The sequence below is a fragment of the Labrus mixtus genome, chromosome 13 (genome assembly GCF_963584025.1).
Source record: "Labrus mixtus chromosome 13, fLabMix1.1, whole genome shotgun sequence".
Classification (NCBI taxonomy): domain Eukaryota; kingdom Metazoa; phylum Chordata; class Actinopteri; order Labriformes; family Labridae; genus Labrus; species Labrus mixtus.
Window position 1 is genome coordinate 10,710,872 of NC_083624.1, and position 16,116 is coordinate 10,726,987.

General features: G+C 43.5%; 1 protein-coding gene across 7 annotated transcripts in view; it reads left to right on the forward strand.

The window, feature by feature from the left end:
• Positions 1-10,335, forward strand: part of satb2 (SATB homeobox 2) — a 63,749-nt gene extending 53,414 nt beyond the window's left edge. For 6 of the 7 annotated variants that reach the window (XM_061053700.1, XM_061053701.1, XM_061053704.1 and 3 more), the window contains 2 exons: positions 5,851-6,060; positions 7,039-10,335. In XM_061053700.1, coding sequence (XP_060909683.1) covers positions 5,851-6,060; positions 7,039-7,512 — 684 coding nt within the window. In that variant the 3' untranslated portion in view covers positions 7,513-10,335. The remainder of the gene's footprint in view (positions 1-5,850; positions 6,061-7,038) is intronic. The other variant, XM_061053699.1, reaches the window with a different exon arrangement.
• The last annotated feature ends 5,781 nt before the right edge of the window (positions 10,336-16,116 follow it).

Genomic DNA, 16,116 nt, shown 5'->3' on the forward strand with positions numbered 1-16,116 from the left:
ATAAATTAATTCAAGCAGCAGAACAATTTTTTAAACTGTATCATAGCACACATGTCAATTAGTTATGGTCAGATTTTCTTTTCTTTGACCTTCACCGAGTACTGTGAGTCTTCTTTTAAAGATGACCATGATCTTCCACTGCCCTTAAACAGGCGGTCGTTTTCACCATAACCACCGTTCCCTTCACTTTTACTGAGCCCTTTTTTTTTATCCCTGAGAGAAGAAAGAATCAGAAGAAAAAGGTTAAAAACTCTTTCTGTCTTTAACTCTGGAGAGCTTGTTGTCCGGTGACGTGCAGGGGTGTGGCTGCGTTTTTGTGGAAATGTCCCCAGGGTGCAAGTCTGCTCTGTGCGACATATGACTAATGCTCGCTGTTTAGCAGTTTATTATCATATTTACTGAACGCAGCAGATGAGTTTAATGATTATCACCTGGTTTTTATGTCACCACACACTGAAAGGTCGCGTTACTGCTGCTGCTGCTGCTGCAAGAACAAGACACTGATTACCACCAGGCATCATGTAGTGTGTCTGCTCACAAGGTTGTAAATTCCCACCTAGTGCATGATGGGAAATAATCTCTAAATTGCTCTAGTTGTAGTCCAGCAGTTAGTGACCCTGCAAGATCTCCAATCTTTGCTAAATGTGAGTCTGTGACCAGAGGCGTGTCCAGACTTTTTTGGATAGAGACGAGTGTTTAGAGTTCTGGGGGGGGGGTGGCGGGCGGGGGGTGGGGTCCTGCGAGTTGTTCCTGCAACTCCTGTTTCTCAGCGCACCTGAATGCATCTCTCATTGTCTGAGTACCCCTGCATGCAGCATGCTAACAGCGCATCCCCTGAGTAACGGCAGAGAGAGACATGCCCAGAGAAGTCCAAAGTCAACTAAGCCGACTGCTTTATTTTCTGATGCTTCTTACGGACTTTTTATTATTGCGTGTGCGTCCGTCAGACACAACCACACACACCCAGGCCTCTGCTGGTGAGAGTGTGCTCACCTGTGTGCGCGCAAGTGTCTCTGTGTGTGTGTGTGTGTGTGTGTGTGTGTGTGTGTGTGTGTGTGTGTGTGTGTGCATCGGGGCGAAACTCCGGCGTGCACGACACAGAGAGCAGAGGAGAATTGTAAACGCGCGACCATGTAGAGACAGAAATGACATGGCGTTGTGTAAATACGATAAATAACATAAGGCTATTAAGTTTGTTTAATAAAAGGAGGAGGTTTAGACCTGTTCTATAGGAAAGTTATCCTTATGACTTCTGTTGTGATCTGGTGCTATATAGAAAATAAAATGAACTTGACCATCAAGGGGGGGGGGGGGGGGGGAGGCGTTTTGGGGGCGGGCCGCCCCCTAATATAATGGTAGGGGAAACATTGGAGACCGTGTCCTAAGCAGAATTCACTACAACAGCTGTTCTTCATTGTTGAGAACAGCAGAGGCAAATTAAGGATCCTACAACTTAAAACACTTCCATTCAGGTCCTCAGAGATCCTAGAGATCCATTAAAATATTTTAATCCCAGAGGTATGGCGTGATTGTGAACTGCACCATTGGCCAATTATCTTTTAAAACTGTCTTCACAGCTTTGCAGCCATCTTGATTCTGTAACGTCTACATCGATAGGTGTATTATTTGCAAGGAGCACATGACCATATATTGCCATATCGACAGCACTAACATATCCAATCATAGTTTAGGATTTGTTGTGGCATCAATCAGATCACAAGGGGGGCCCATGTCACCCCTCTGGCCAAGTCCCTGACAGTGATTTTAAAACTCTGTGAGTCGCTGACACATTGTGTTTAGATGTCAGAGGGTGTCAGACATTAGTCTTTTAAAGTCCTTGTAAAGTTGTTTCAAGGTCTTCTAGTGTATGGGAGGCAGTCCCCGACTGTAACCAGAGATATCTGCCGTCTACTGATTAACAGGATGAGACGGATGGACAGTAGAGGTCAAAGAGTACAAGAGATGTAGGAGGGATCGGACTGAAGGTGTAAAAAGTAGGGAGAAGAAGAGGAAGAATAATATGGAGGGAGGGTATGCTGGGGGGTAGGGGCTCCTGGCATCCACCGGTTCAAGGCTGATTTGGATGCGGAGTCATGTGGGCTTGGCAGGGGCCCACTTCATTAGTGTCCTGATGCATTAGAGGTGAGGAGAGAGGAGGCGGAGGGAGGAGAACGTGTTAAAGTGTGGCTGAAGAGGAGGAGAAGACAGTTTTAAAAAAAGGAGAATTTAAGGTATGAAAGAGGAGTTATAGGACGAGAGAACGAGATGAACTCTGAAGGAGCCAGGCGGTCCTGTGTGTGTGTGTGTGTGTGTGTGTGTGTGTGTGTGTTTGGCTCTGCTCGGTAACATCACCATTAGTGCATGAGGGAGACCAGGCCCCGTTATGTGTGCATGCATGTGTGTGTGTGTGTGTGGGGTGATTGATCCAAGAGTCCTTGCTGTCGAGTCAAATAAGCTCAGAAATGATGAAGGGTGGGAGACGTCAGCTCCCCCCCCCCCTCCATCATTTACCCACAATTTAGTTATTAAGTGTCTGAGTGAGTTTGTGTTTGTGGTGCTGATGTGTGGTCCTCATTAGGGCAAAGAGGCTAAATATATTTTTGTTGTGGCCTGTTGTTCCAGTTTTCTCATAGTCTGTTCTTTAAAAAAAAAGACTTTGTGTGAAACAGAAAGCAGATTATGTGGGAGGAAAGGGAGAAAAATGTCAGAAACCTTCTGAATTCCTGTAAATTGGTCATCCCCCCCTACCGAAAATAAAACCCCTGCGAGTGAAATCGGAGCAATTTCATGGTCTGGCCTGCCCTCAATATTATTTAAGTAATACCCTGTTATTATTGAAGAGAGGGAGAGAAAAGCGAATGACTATTATCTTTATGTGGGTCCTTTAATTTTAATGCACCACAGATTTATAGCTGGGCATTCCAGTGGGAAGAACCCCTCCCTGCTCTTAAAGCGAGCGGGCGGGACACGACCGCAACGCTCTCACAACAGCCACTACCTCCTGACAAACAACCCGAAGCCCCACTTTCCCTCCCAACACTTCGTCCGGCCCTCGTCGCTGCTGTCAGAAAGCCCTCCCGCCGCTCCTGACAAGCCAGAGGATCCGTCCCCGTTCAGGGAGAGCTGCTCCACCCGTCAGAAAAACAAACACATTTCCACAGCCGCCCTCATTGTCTGTTTTATAATCTCCAGTTTGCTCTCTTCCTAGACCGTCTCATGTGGTCTTTCTGAAACCCTGTGTCTAAATGTGTCTGTGCCTCTTTGTTTCCTCTGCATATTTATTTATCCGAGTTAATAAACAGCGTGCACCATGAATCAAAAGATTTGGATTTTCTATGTTTAAATTTGCAGCTCTCCCTTATCATCAGACCTTAAAATATGTACACATAAATATTTTATACCTGAGTTTTATTTCTCAGGCTGAAACACAAATCAAGTGATTTGAAATTTGAAATTATTTAAGAACTTAAAACCACAATTGCCCAACCTTTTATTTCCTTCAGTCTATGATGTGGCCCTGCCTTTATTCGGGACAGGCGTCCATACAAGACGGGCCTTTAATTATTTTCAAACAAAACTCGTGCACAAAAAAGACGAGTAAATATTTACAAAAGTAGGATACAACTAAACAAATTAAATTACAAATCAATAATATGATCTTGCTTTGTAATTGGCCCATCTCTGCAGACCTGCTGCACTGTGGGGAGAGAGAGAGGGGGGGGGGGGGGGGGGGAGGTTGACGATGTACAGACTGAGTGGACACAGTCTGGCCGTCACAGGCAGAACTGGCTACCAGGAGAGGCCAGGCTTTGTTCACTCAGTCATCGAGGACAAGTCAAGAGTGAACCTCACTTCTTACTGCACTTATATAAAATAACTAATATAAAGTTTTAAGAGAGGCTTTCTAATGATGTGTATCCTGAGTTTATCCATCAGAAGCTGCCCTATCTTTGTGGGGAGGAAAGTCAGTGTGCCAAACGAGCTGCAAAATATATTCATGGTTCTCCCAAATCAAGACAAACTACACTCAATGTTTCTCAGTAATTAGACCTTTAACATATTTGACAAACTCCTGCACACGTTCTCAATTGCATAAATACTTTGGTAAGGTTTGGGTACCATTGTGCAATTGAGACATTGCTTGCATTTTTAGATGGATTCATTCCTCTCCTGATGACTTGTCTTAGATTTTAAGAAATAAATAATAAAGAAAGTAATTACTTGTTCATAACTACTCAATTGAAAAGGATTTTGGAGTTACCTAAGGCTCGGTTCTCGAGTCCTTTCTGTTCAAACTCTTCACATTACTCAAATTAGCGTATCTTAATATGCAGACGATACTCAGATTTACATCGCAAAACACAGATTTGATTTGGTTACATTATTAATGAACCACACACATGACTTTGTCTTTCCTCTGTCACCACTCTGTCCTCTCGGATTTTTGTTTTGTTTAGTTTTTTTTGAATGAGCTGGTTAAATAGTGATGGGGCGTCCTAAGTTTGTAAAGAGACTTCCTGGCAGACAGGTAGTTGACGTTTTACTGGAGCTAATCTCAAACACACACACACACACACACACACACACACACACACACACACACACACACACACACACACACACACACACACACACAGCATTAGGTCAAAGGTACACTGGATAGAAAACAGTCTGCCTGCATGGCCTTGGAGCAGGTTAATATACCGTGACAATCTGTGAGCTGTGAAACACTTGTTCTCACCCTCTGTCACCCTGAAGAAGCTACTGTGTGCCGGGCGAGGAGATATTAGGGATGTTTTATAAGATGTGCAGACGAGATTAATGTCTGCTGCAGATTAAACTCAGGACATTATGTTTTCATTTTGATCTTAGAAGAAGTGATGAACAAAAACAAATAATTGATTATTTTGCAGAAATAGTTCACCCTTAAAGTTCTTGATAAGAGATGGCCAATCATCATCGTCACTCTTTGAATATATTTTTAATACTTCACATGCCTACAATCTGACCTTTAATCGGCCAGGTTATCCTGCAGTCTGAGCCGGGCTTCAGACAATAGACCCTTAATAACTGATACAAGTATTTCAATAATACAGAGGACCATTTCGTTTGAAACTCAGAGTCTGGGACAGGTCTGCTCTCTGTCCCCAGAGTCAGAACCAAACACGGAGCAGCAGCGTTCAGTTTCTATGCTCCCTATATCTGGAACAAACTCCCAGAAAACTGCCTGTCTTTCATTAAACAATTTTAATAAGATTTTAAATTGTAACTCTGCACTGTAACTTTTAACTTCTTTTATATTTTTACTTGATTTATTTTAATTAATTTCATTTGAATTATTTTTATTTGAACATATTTTCAGATTTAATAATTTCAGTGATTTTTTAATTTTCTATTTTAATGTTTCTTTTCTTTCCTCTGTCATGATGCTTTTGATGTCTTGTGTGAAGCACTTTGAATTGCCTTGTTGTTGAAATGTGCTATATAAATAAACTTGCCTTGCCTTGCCTTGCCTATAGCCTCCATACATACACTGCGCCAGCAGCGCCCCCTTTGGGCAAATTCAAACCGGATTATGCAAACAAAAATCTAACTTAGTAGACTGTCAGATCTTCATGGCCATCTGCAAGTTTTCTTTACATTTTTTATCACAAAAGGCAAAATTCACAAACTGACGCTATCAATGTGAAAATTCAAAGGATGCCTCAACTTTGGCTTCAAAGTTCAAGCTCTGATGTATTTTTGGTGACTTATTTAAGATTTGTCATCATTCATTTTTATTTATTTAATAACTGTAAATAAATTCCAGGCTGCAGTCTTGATCAGGGGTCACTGTGCCCCATTAATCAGATCTATTGTCTTTCTCGTCAGGCTCTTCACAGGCCACCCCCAACCCCCATGAAGGAGCACCGGCTGTCCCCAATACGAGATGAGCCGCTATCTGCCCCGGTGAACGAGGAGGTGTCACAGGCTGTGGGGTGTGGAGCTACGGGAGGAGGATGTCCACCCGGAGCAGGAGGAAGTGCTGTGAGCAACAAGAAGCCACGATCACGCACCAAGGTAAACTTATACTTCTTTCTCTGCTCATTCATCAGGACTGAGAGTGATTTATTTGTGATTTTTGCAAAAGACTGTATATGAATCATTGATGCATCCATTTGGATTTAAGTGTGAAGCTAATTCAGAAGTTTTTGGGGCTGCATTTTTTTCTAATTGCCAGCAGGGGACAACTCCAACAGTTGAAATGAAATTGATTTAAGGCCTCAGGAAAAGTTTCCAACGTGATCATGGTCTCAATGGCTAGTTTTACTGTTTCCCGTAACCATAGGGCTGACATTATGGTCCCGCTTAAAGTAAAATAGACGACGAAGTGTGATATGCTTCAGGGCGTGTGTCTACCTGAAATTGTCAAGTTGTTTCCAAGGCGACGTGTGGAATTCTTCTTTTCGGTAAATTCCTATTTCTTGGAGGCCAAAATTAGCATTCCTATTGATATGACAGTTTTAAGGATGCAGCTTGCCAGCTAAACTTGCCCTAGCATTACCCGATAATGTAGTAGTTGCAACACTCTCGCTCCTGCCTCTGTTTTTAAATATGGTTGAATATCATAGTGGAGCTTTGTTCCATCGGCTATTGAAGCTCTTAACAAGCTTCCACACTGACTGGCCTCTTTCATTGTCTATGTGTTTCTTCCTGTTGTTTATAGGTGGCTTCCCGTATTATGTTATCATATATGTTTATCTGTGTACCAACTATTGAAAGCTGTGACAACAAATGTCTGCCTGGGGGACAATAAAGTATTGTATTGTCAAACAGGAGAGAAACTTGGCAATGTATATCCATTCACTATAACGAAAATGATAATGGTCCAAAGTGCCAAACTGTCAGCTTCAAACTGGTAGGCCACAAATCAGGATGCTACGTTGGGTGGATACATCCACTCCTCCTATATATCAATGATTTTTGGAAATAAGTTGGTTTAAAAATGTGATTCTCAGTCGTTGTATACTTTCTGAATCCTGGTTTTGTTTATTCTAGATTTCCCTGGAGGCTTTGGGGATCCTGCAGAGCTTCATCCAGGATGTGGGTCTGTACCCGGATCAGGAGGCCATCCACACCCTGTCCGCTCAGCTTGACCTCCCCAAACACACCATCATCAAGTTCTTCCAGAACCAGCGCTACCACGTCAAGCACCACGGCCGCCTGAAGGAGCTGGGCGAGGGCGCTGCAGCCAGCGGAGGCGTGGACGTCAGCGAGTATAGAGAAGAGGAGCTGCTCTCAGGATCAGAGGACCCGGAGTCCAGCGAGGACGGAGCGGAGGAGATCTATCAGTCCACAGAGGGCAGCGGAGGAAATCAGCCGCCGGCCTCCTCCAGCTCCAACTCCAGCCAGTCGTCTTCAGGGAGCAACGCGGCTCAAGAGGAAGACAAGGGGCACAGCCGACCTGGAGGTGCTTTGGCTCCAGGGAGCTCCTCATCCAGTCCCAGAGAGCAGGCTGACTACCAGAGGTAGAGACTGACTCACAGAGAGGAGAGGACGGAGAAAATAAAACAGGATAAAGAATGTCGATGATGAAAAAGAAACAAGTGACTGGTTGGGAATGGAAGGAGATGTGGCTGCATAGAAACTATGTGAGAGTAAATACCTATGTAGGCACAAAATAAAATAAGAATCCATTGGACTAACATACTGCACAGACTCTTTATAGTGACAATCTCAGACAGATTTCTGTGAAAACCTGACATGTGGAGTGAATTACCTCAGCAGGTTTGCAGTGCTGTGACACAGAAGTGGTTGTGCAACTGTGAAAGACAGTTTTCCCCAAAATGATTCACTTGTAAACTCTTAAAAAACTGGTAAGACTTTCGCTGCTCATTCCTCCAACCAACCAAGACACATCAATCAAATCTCTACATTTAGAATCGTCACAGATCTGACTCCTAACTCACCTGGAAAGCCACTCCATGAAGGCCGGACTTGCTCGGCCTCATCTTTAAATCTGAGCACAGTCACATAACACATCCTCCTTTACATGCTGGGTCGAATTCGCCCCAAAGATTAATATTTATAGACTGGATCTGGGGACTTGAAAGACCTCTACAATCCTATAAAATCCTCAGGACACACACTGATGTTGCTAATGCTGTTGCCTGCCTGAGAACGTGGATGAGAGACAACACTTTGAGCTTCATTTCATAAAAAAAAAAAAAAAAAGAAGAAAACCACCTGAAATCATCGCCTCACTGACACACTCCAGAATCACTACCAGTCCTTCTTAGCACCTACTGTTCACAAAGACACTGTGGATGTGATGTACTAAAGCCTCAGCTCCTGCCTCTCCTCTCATGGGCAGTTTGGCAGGAGGACGGCTGAGACAAATCACGAGGATGTGGCGTGAAGGGACACTCGGGCTGGCGTACCCACAATCCTGGAAACACCCGATTTAACGCAGAGAAGAAAAAAATATCAAGAAGAGGAAAGACAGAGCGGAGATTCAGCAACCAAACAATCAGTCACTTTATGAGCGGTAGTTCCTCCCTCCATCTCCCCCCTCTCCCTCTCTCTAATTGAAGCCCACAGTCTTGTGTTTCACCACACCTACCCGCACTTAAACTTCACCCACCCTATTTATTGCTATCTTTATCCATGATTATTATTATCATTATTGTTATTATTGTTGTTATTATGGTTAGAATTGCTGTCATTCCGTGCTATTTTTAGTTTTTATTTCCATGGTTTCTAAACATTGGTTTTCAGAGCTGGGCGGTGCGTCGGGCAACAAGAGACACTGAGAGCGTTTTGCCCCGAACGACGAGGATAAGAGTGAAAGGAAAGGAAAAAGAAGCAGTTACTGAGTGTTATTGGGTGTAAAAAAAAAAATCCTGTCATGTTGTATTATTCCAGTTTTTTATCAGTTTCCAAAAAAAATAATAGATAAGATTTGTTAAAAAGAGAAATAAGAGAGTGAAACTTTGCTGTTTCACCGATGTCGATGACAATCTACTTTTTTGAGCCATGAAAGAAAAGTGGCAAGTTTGACTCTGTTCGTCACTTTTGATGTCTGTAAATACCCGACACGGGATAAATTGTTATTGATATACTTTTATTTTTTATTTTGCTGAGTGACTTTAAGTGTTTGAGCCAGTGTGGAGGATCAGAAAAGTGCTGTTCCTTCTTTTGTTCTTCAGGACGACGCCATGAAATCAGTTCGATTCATTGTGACGGGAAAAATAAAATCACGAGTATTTAAAAAAAGGATTTGTTAGGGCTGCTTTGTCAAAGTCTAACATTTGGATCATATGTAGAAAAGATCCCCAAGTAGACCCTCTCTTTGTCAGTCGAATCTGCACTTCTGTTAGCTGCGTTATTGAACTCACAGTAAAGCTGGAGAACAGCATGACACGCTAAAAACAGAAACTTATTCTTAGGTTTTTATCCATTACGAGGTTTTTGGTGAGAGCTAAATTTTAAACACAGGTCTTTCACTGAAACCTTGATAAACTCTGTAAACACATTTCAATGTGAGAAAAGTCAGCTTTTTTACAATGCTGTTTTATGGGAGGCACAAGGCATCAGAGGGTCCGCAGGCTGAGCTACAGCTAGCTTTTTTAACAGATCTGGTGATTAAAACAGGTAAATACGAGGGATAAATTCCCCTACGTAAATATCATTGTTTCTGAAATGCTTTGCGGCAGACTAGAGGCGTCAGACTGGGCTACCAGCTGAGCTGCTGAAAGACTGTTTTTAGTTGCTCAACTCTTCTGGGGGATGGAAATCAATCAATGATTATGATGATCACTAAACAAAAACTTGTAAAGAATAAATAATGAAGTTTCACACCTGTCGAGGCCCAGGGAGACACAGGGTCTCAGTAGAGGATACAAGCTGAGCTGCTACTAGCTTGTTACTAGTTGCTCAGTTTATGATTCCTTCTGTGTTTAAACCAAATTAACCTCAGAGGTATCCTCTCCAAATCACACAGATCTGGAAATAATTGAGTTTTTGAGTATTTGATTCGACTGACAAAGTTCAGAGTCGGGTACAGCCCGTGTCTTCGTCCTGTTCTATGGTTTTTATGTCTGGTGCAGTTTTGTAAAAAATCTAAGATATGTTCAAAACAATATCTGAGACTGGATGGAGTCTTGTTGTCTGACTGTCCTGATCAGCTGCTACACTCCAACATGACCTTTTCAGTGATCGTTCCGTACGATGATATTGTGCTTTTCTGTTTGACAGGAATCAGGGTTTGACTCAAATGCAGTTCCAATGAAATCTTAAGTCCATCCAGTGTTGAAGTGAATTAAAAATTTGTGAATTAAAAAAACAACAACAGTGTGTGTTTTCATTTGCACGACATTATTTCTGTGAGACATTTTTATGGCTCTGCACAGTCACACAAACATGCACGCTGTAGCACGGCCAAGCCTCCCTCCAAACGGCCAATCAATTATAAGTGTGTGTAAAGCCACAGGGGCGGCTAATAAGAGTGACAGTAATTCACACAGAAACTCGGCCAGCACCTCTCTCTCCTCCCACAACATTAGAGCAACTGGAAGCTGCATGGTCCAGCTTTACCCCGCACTGAGAAATCCCACCGTCCCTGAAGTTTACTTTCCTCATTGTTTCTGAAGACAATGTAAGAAAACGAGGAAAATTACCTAAACAAGCGGTGAAATTATATCTGTACATGAACAGAGGTCATAGGTGTTTGCTTTGGAATTTGCTAACACAGAAAACTGGGCTCGATATTATAACTGGCCTAGGAAACGATTAGAAAGACTCTGTGCCAACTGATTACAAGTTCCGCTGGCCCACTTTGGCCCGGTTAGAACACCCCTTAAAATAAATTAACTTCATATTTCACATCGTTTTCCTGCTACTACTGCTGCTGGGTTTTGTCCAGTGATTCTGCAACAGCATCAACTTTTCATTAGCGCCCTGTGTCATAGTTAAAACCACCAGCTTCACTGCTGTCACTCCTGCGAGTGCGCTCACTACACTCGGACACTGATTGTAGCACAGGTTTTCTCTCACAAACTGCCTGGTCAGGTAAACTGTTTTTTTAACCACCAGTTCTCATTTAAAGGCTGTGCAAAAATCAACATTTAGAAAGAAAAAAAGGAAATCGCCTGAGGAGTCTTGAGCTTGTATATTTTGTTTCTCGTCTTCTGACTACTCAAAGCTCTTTTACACCGCAGGTCACACCTACACATTCACACACTGATGGTAGCGGCTGCTGTGTCTTGCCCATGGACACATCAGACATGTGGCTGCAGGAGCTGGGGATCGAAACCCCGGCCTACCGATTGAGAGACGACCGACTCTACTAACTGGGGGGCCATTTTGAAGGAGCTCGGCTATATTTATAGTTTCCATAATAAGAAAGGACCCAGTTAAAACCCAATATCAGGAATGTTTCCAGAAAGGAACTAATAATACTTTTAGATTCTAAAGTCTAAAAGACTAGAATTACACAGTAGGGAGACTGTTGTGGATTTGGGTTTTTGGTGGTTAGCTTCATTGAAGTCATTGAACCGCTCAGCAGGCAATCCAATTTGAGGTTATTTATTAAGCACGAGAGCAGAGCACAATCAAACATGAACACACTAAACATTACACAAAGACCAACTGAAGGACGACAGGACAGAGATAGTAAAAGGTCAAAACGGAAACTCTAATGCAGCGAACAAAGCCAAGAAATAAAAGGTTTGATTTGAGTTAATGTGGAGACAGAGCGATCAGAGCTTTAAAGGTTTATAAAAAATATATGAACAGAAGTCTGTCAATCAGGATGCGTGAGTGTCCTCGAAAAGTTAAATAAAAGTACTTATGTGACAGACGCCATGTCACAATCAGAGAGGAACACACACACACACACACACACACACACACACACACACACACACACACACACACACACTTCAATTGCATCCCTAAGTAGTTTCAGCTCTGATGAGGTGAGGCTGCGCAGAACAATGTTGGTGTTTAACCTGCCACCAGGGGTTGGGTCAAGCATTTAGAGCGGGTATCAGTGTGTGTGTGTGTGTGTGTGTGTGTGTGTGTGTGTGTGTGTGTGTGTGTGTGTGTGTGTGTGTCAGTCTGACTCCCTCAGTAAACAATAGGCTTTAAGTGTTGGTGATGAGCTGGGGGGTCGAGGTCGTCCTGCAGCAGCGTTTTTCTCCCAGCTTGTCTCCTCTTGCTGAAGAAGACAATCAGCTGGAGCTGAGACTCTGCAGTGTGGTGGGTGTGTGTGTGTGAGAGGGGGGTTATTATACCTGCTGAGATACACCGATGGCTCTCTGTTCCCCCCATCCCTGAAATATACGTACAGTAAATCCTGTTTGTCTCCACGATGAAGCTTCCCTAACAAAGAGAAGTGTTTGATATTCCTTCTGGGATTCTTAAAGAACATTATCAGTCTGTAAAACCTCTCACCTAATGCAGAGGACGTCACAGTGTCACATGTTGTTCGTAGTAGACGGGTATTACCGCTCTCCAAAGTGTTTGTAGATCATTTTTAGAGCCGAAGCTCATTGGCAGGAATGCCGGTATGCCTAAAGGCTCAGCCATCAACAATTCACTTTTTTCATGTTTACTATTTTGGGTTTTTATGCCTCCAGTTTTAGAGACAGGAGAGTGGGGAACAACATGCAAGAAAAGGGGCTACAAGTCAGATTCGAACCCGGGCCTCTGGACTGGAGAACCACACACTCTGTGCTACCTGCCTGTCCAACAGGAAGCAGACCAACTCCACGTCCACCGGTAAAAGCCAACACAAGGTTCACCCTCGTTTTAGCACAAGCTTTATCCGCTTGGTGTTTCTCCTCACTGCGATTATATTTTCTCTTCTTTGCTGCTACGTCCTCGTCCGTCATATTCACCGGTTTGAATCACGTCCAATCACTGAATTGTATCCACTCCTAAACTCACCTGCTGCACTGTCATTGGCTGGAGGAAACACACCAGCTCCGCCCACAAACGTCCCGAGTCAACCAGAACAAACCAGAACAGTAAAATCCAGTCAGAGGACAGGGTCTCTGCAGACACAGTCTCCACCACACATGTATGGAGGCCCAGAAGGGAAGATGGAGCAGCTTTACTTTAGGAGAAGTCTGTGTTTTATTTTGAAGGAAGAAGCTGCTGACTCTTTCTTTAAATATGAATATTCGACTGCCTTGCATTTGATCCATTTATGAAAATATAATGTTTTACACAATTTTTAAAACGCAGCTAAACCCGAGGTCAAAACGAGGAATCAAAAACAAACAGAGAAAACAAACTGGTGCAGCTTAAAGAGAGGCAGCTGTTGTCTTTCATTTCATCGGTAAAGTTGATATTTTCATTATCCAGCAAATAGAAAACTGTCATTTTTTCCTTCTCTTCCACATGAATCACTCCCCTCTGTCTCTCTCCCTCTGTCTCTCTCTCACTCTCTCTCTGAGTTTATATTTACCCGTCCAACTTAACCTTGGACTGACTCGTTTCATGATGTTCAAAGGCTTCCAGACTGTTTCCGAGCGTCTTGTCTTTTGAACAATGTTGAGCATTGTGTATAAACTTGAATAAGGATTGGCTCGAGGGAGGAGGAGGAGGAGGAGGGGGAGGGGGAGTGGGAGGGGGAGGAGGAGGAGGAGGAGGGGGAGGGGGAGGAGGGAGGAGGGAGAGGGGGAGACGTGGCCACAGGAACCAAATATTGCTTCATTTGTACACAATCAAAGAAAACCAGGAATGGAAAAAAATACTACCCAAGAGGCTTTTTTTGGGTGGAATTTACTGGAAATTGTGGATGACAATGCAGCTTCCTGTGTTTATACAGTGAAGGAGGCGACTTTTTAAAAGCATTATTACCAAAGACGGGAGCTTTGGATGTTCCAGGAAATCAAAATATAGACTTTGACAGAGCAATGGCTGGCTAACACACAAGATTTCATTTGAACTAATCCACCTCAAACCGAGTCAAAGGAGAATATTATGCACGATGAAGCTCATAAGTGGTAATGCTATTCAAAGCAGGCCGACTCGTCTGCATAAACTGGACTGAAATGGAGTTACTGAGGAGTCCTCTGTGGATGCTCCTGCAAGTCCAATGTGATAAACACCGAGAAGAACATTCGACTCTCAGTAACCCAAAAGCCATCAGCAGATATTACAGGGAATAAGACTTTTTGGATGGAAATGCGGCTCTCGCGTGAATTAGCTTTCGCCTGCAAACAGAACTGAACGTCCTGATTAAGAAGTTCTCGTTTCGGTAATTAAGTCTGATTATTTGGACTATTTTCTCTGCCCCGTTAATCAAAATGCTAATCGTATCGATGAAAGTCTTTGTTCCAGGGAAACTTTTTCAGCAGCTGTGGGAGTTCCCCCTTTTTTCCGCTGACGGAGACGGAGTCATGTAAGCTCCCATATAAAGATGTTGTCTCTTGTTTTTAAAGCATTTTAATAGACTGGGAAAACAAAGAAACAATTATATCTTTGAACCGATAAAAGGCTGAGGAGTTATGAGGCGACTTTTGATGTGATAAGAGCGGCCTCCCTAGCAACCGTCTGCCTTTCTTAGTAACCGTCCACCTGCCGCTGGTTGAATAGGTCTGATGTACGTTCTTGACCCACACAGCGGGGGGCCACAGGTGTGTGAGCCCTCTCCGCAGAGATCCCCCCTTCTGATGCTTCATTGTGGGTAATAATAGTTAGCAGCAACAGCTGTGCCCCTTCTCCCCTCTTTCACCTCTAATGTTCTCTCATCATCCCTCGATCAGACTAATACCCTGCAGCGGTGCCCTCGCAGCTGTCGGAGGAGCCCTGGGTGCAGAGACAGCTGTCAATCTCTCTGTGGCTAATTCACACACAAACAAACACCAGCACAAGCCAAGAAAAATATCTGCTTAATGATTTAGCCATTTGATGACATCCTGTGAAGAGAGACGCAGACTTTCAAATGACATCAATGAGGAATGAGAAGAGATTGTCCCCCAGAAAGAATGACCCCCCCAACACTTTCCTTAGAGTCCCTAAAACGAGTCTTCTTTGTTTTAGCACTTCTGTAGCTGTAATGTACTTATTGTTGACAAGTACCTCATGCAACCCCACTTAAAAAATGCTGTACTATCCCTTTAAATTTGGAAATCAGGAAGCACCAGTAACTTTGGGATGTCATATAATAACCTCATCATCTATTCTTATTCCTCACATCATCAAGTTTTGTCTCAATCCGGAGGATCACCATAACTGTGAACAATTCTTCCAGTGAACAACAAAACAAAAACTTTATCTGCCTCTAAAAAAAAAAAAATCCTCTCAAAGTGAGGTCAAATTAACGCCCCGGTTTTCCTCTGTTAACCAAACAGATGCTGAGCTCACATCGGGCTCACACAGACTACAACGAGCATCTCTAAGAACCACAGACCTCTGGGTGGTCTCTCTGCGTCTAACCGAGCAGACCTGACTCCCATCCAACTTCAGACGGAGCCGCCGTCTAACACACAGCGGCTGATATGTCTTTAACTGCAGCGACACCCCGCAGTCTCTTCAGGCACTTATAACACTTAATGCGCGCGTGTGTGTGTATGTGTGTGTGGGGAAGAGAGGTCGGGCCTGCTACCCCCTGCTCCGCTCCGTTACAAACCCCGCCTGCTAATGACTACCAGCTCTATAGGACCCCGGGCAGGAGGGGTTAAAGCCCACCAATTGAGCGAATAATGAGTTGAATTAGGAGATTTAGGGATGAGGTGAAAGGAGAAGGGGACGGGTGGTGCTGAATGAAAACCAGAGGTGCTTACCGCAAAGCTGCAAAGCTCGGAGGCTGCGAGAAGAGAGTGTTAAAAGAAAGGAGGGGGGACATAAGGTGGAATATTAGCCCTGAATGATTGTCTTTTTAACTTCTTTTGCAACAGCGCTTCTATGACAAAAGTAAACCTTTAAGTACGTGCAGAAAAAATCTGAACCGATTAATGTTTAAAAGCGGTGAACACATTCTTTCATCATCAACATTTAGTTTCCAGTGCAAAGCTTCGGGTACGTCATCATGGCCATTAATGTGTGAGAGGCGGCCATATTTGGATGACGGGGCGGAGCTGGAGGTACAGTAAGCAAGAATTAGGCTAATGCTAACTTGTTAAA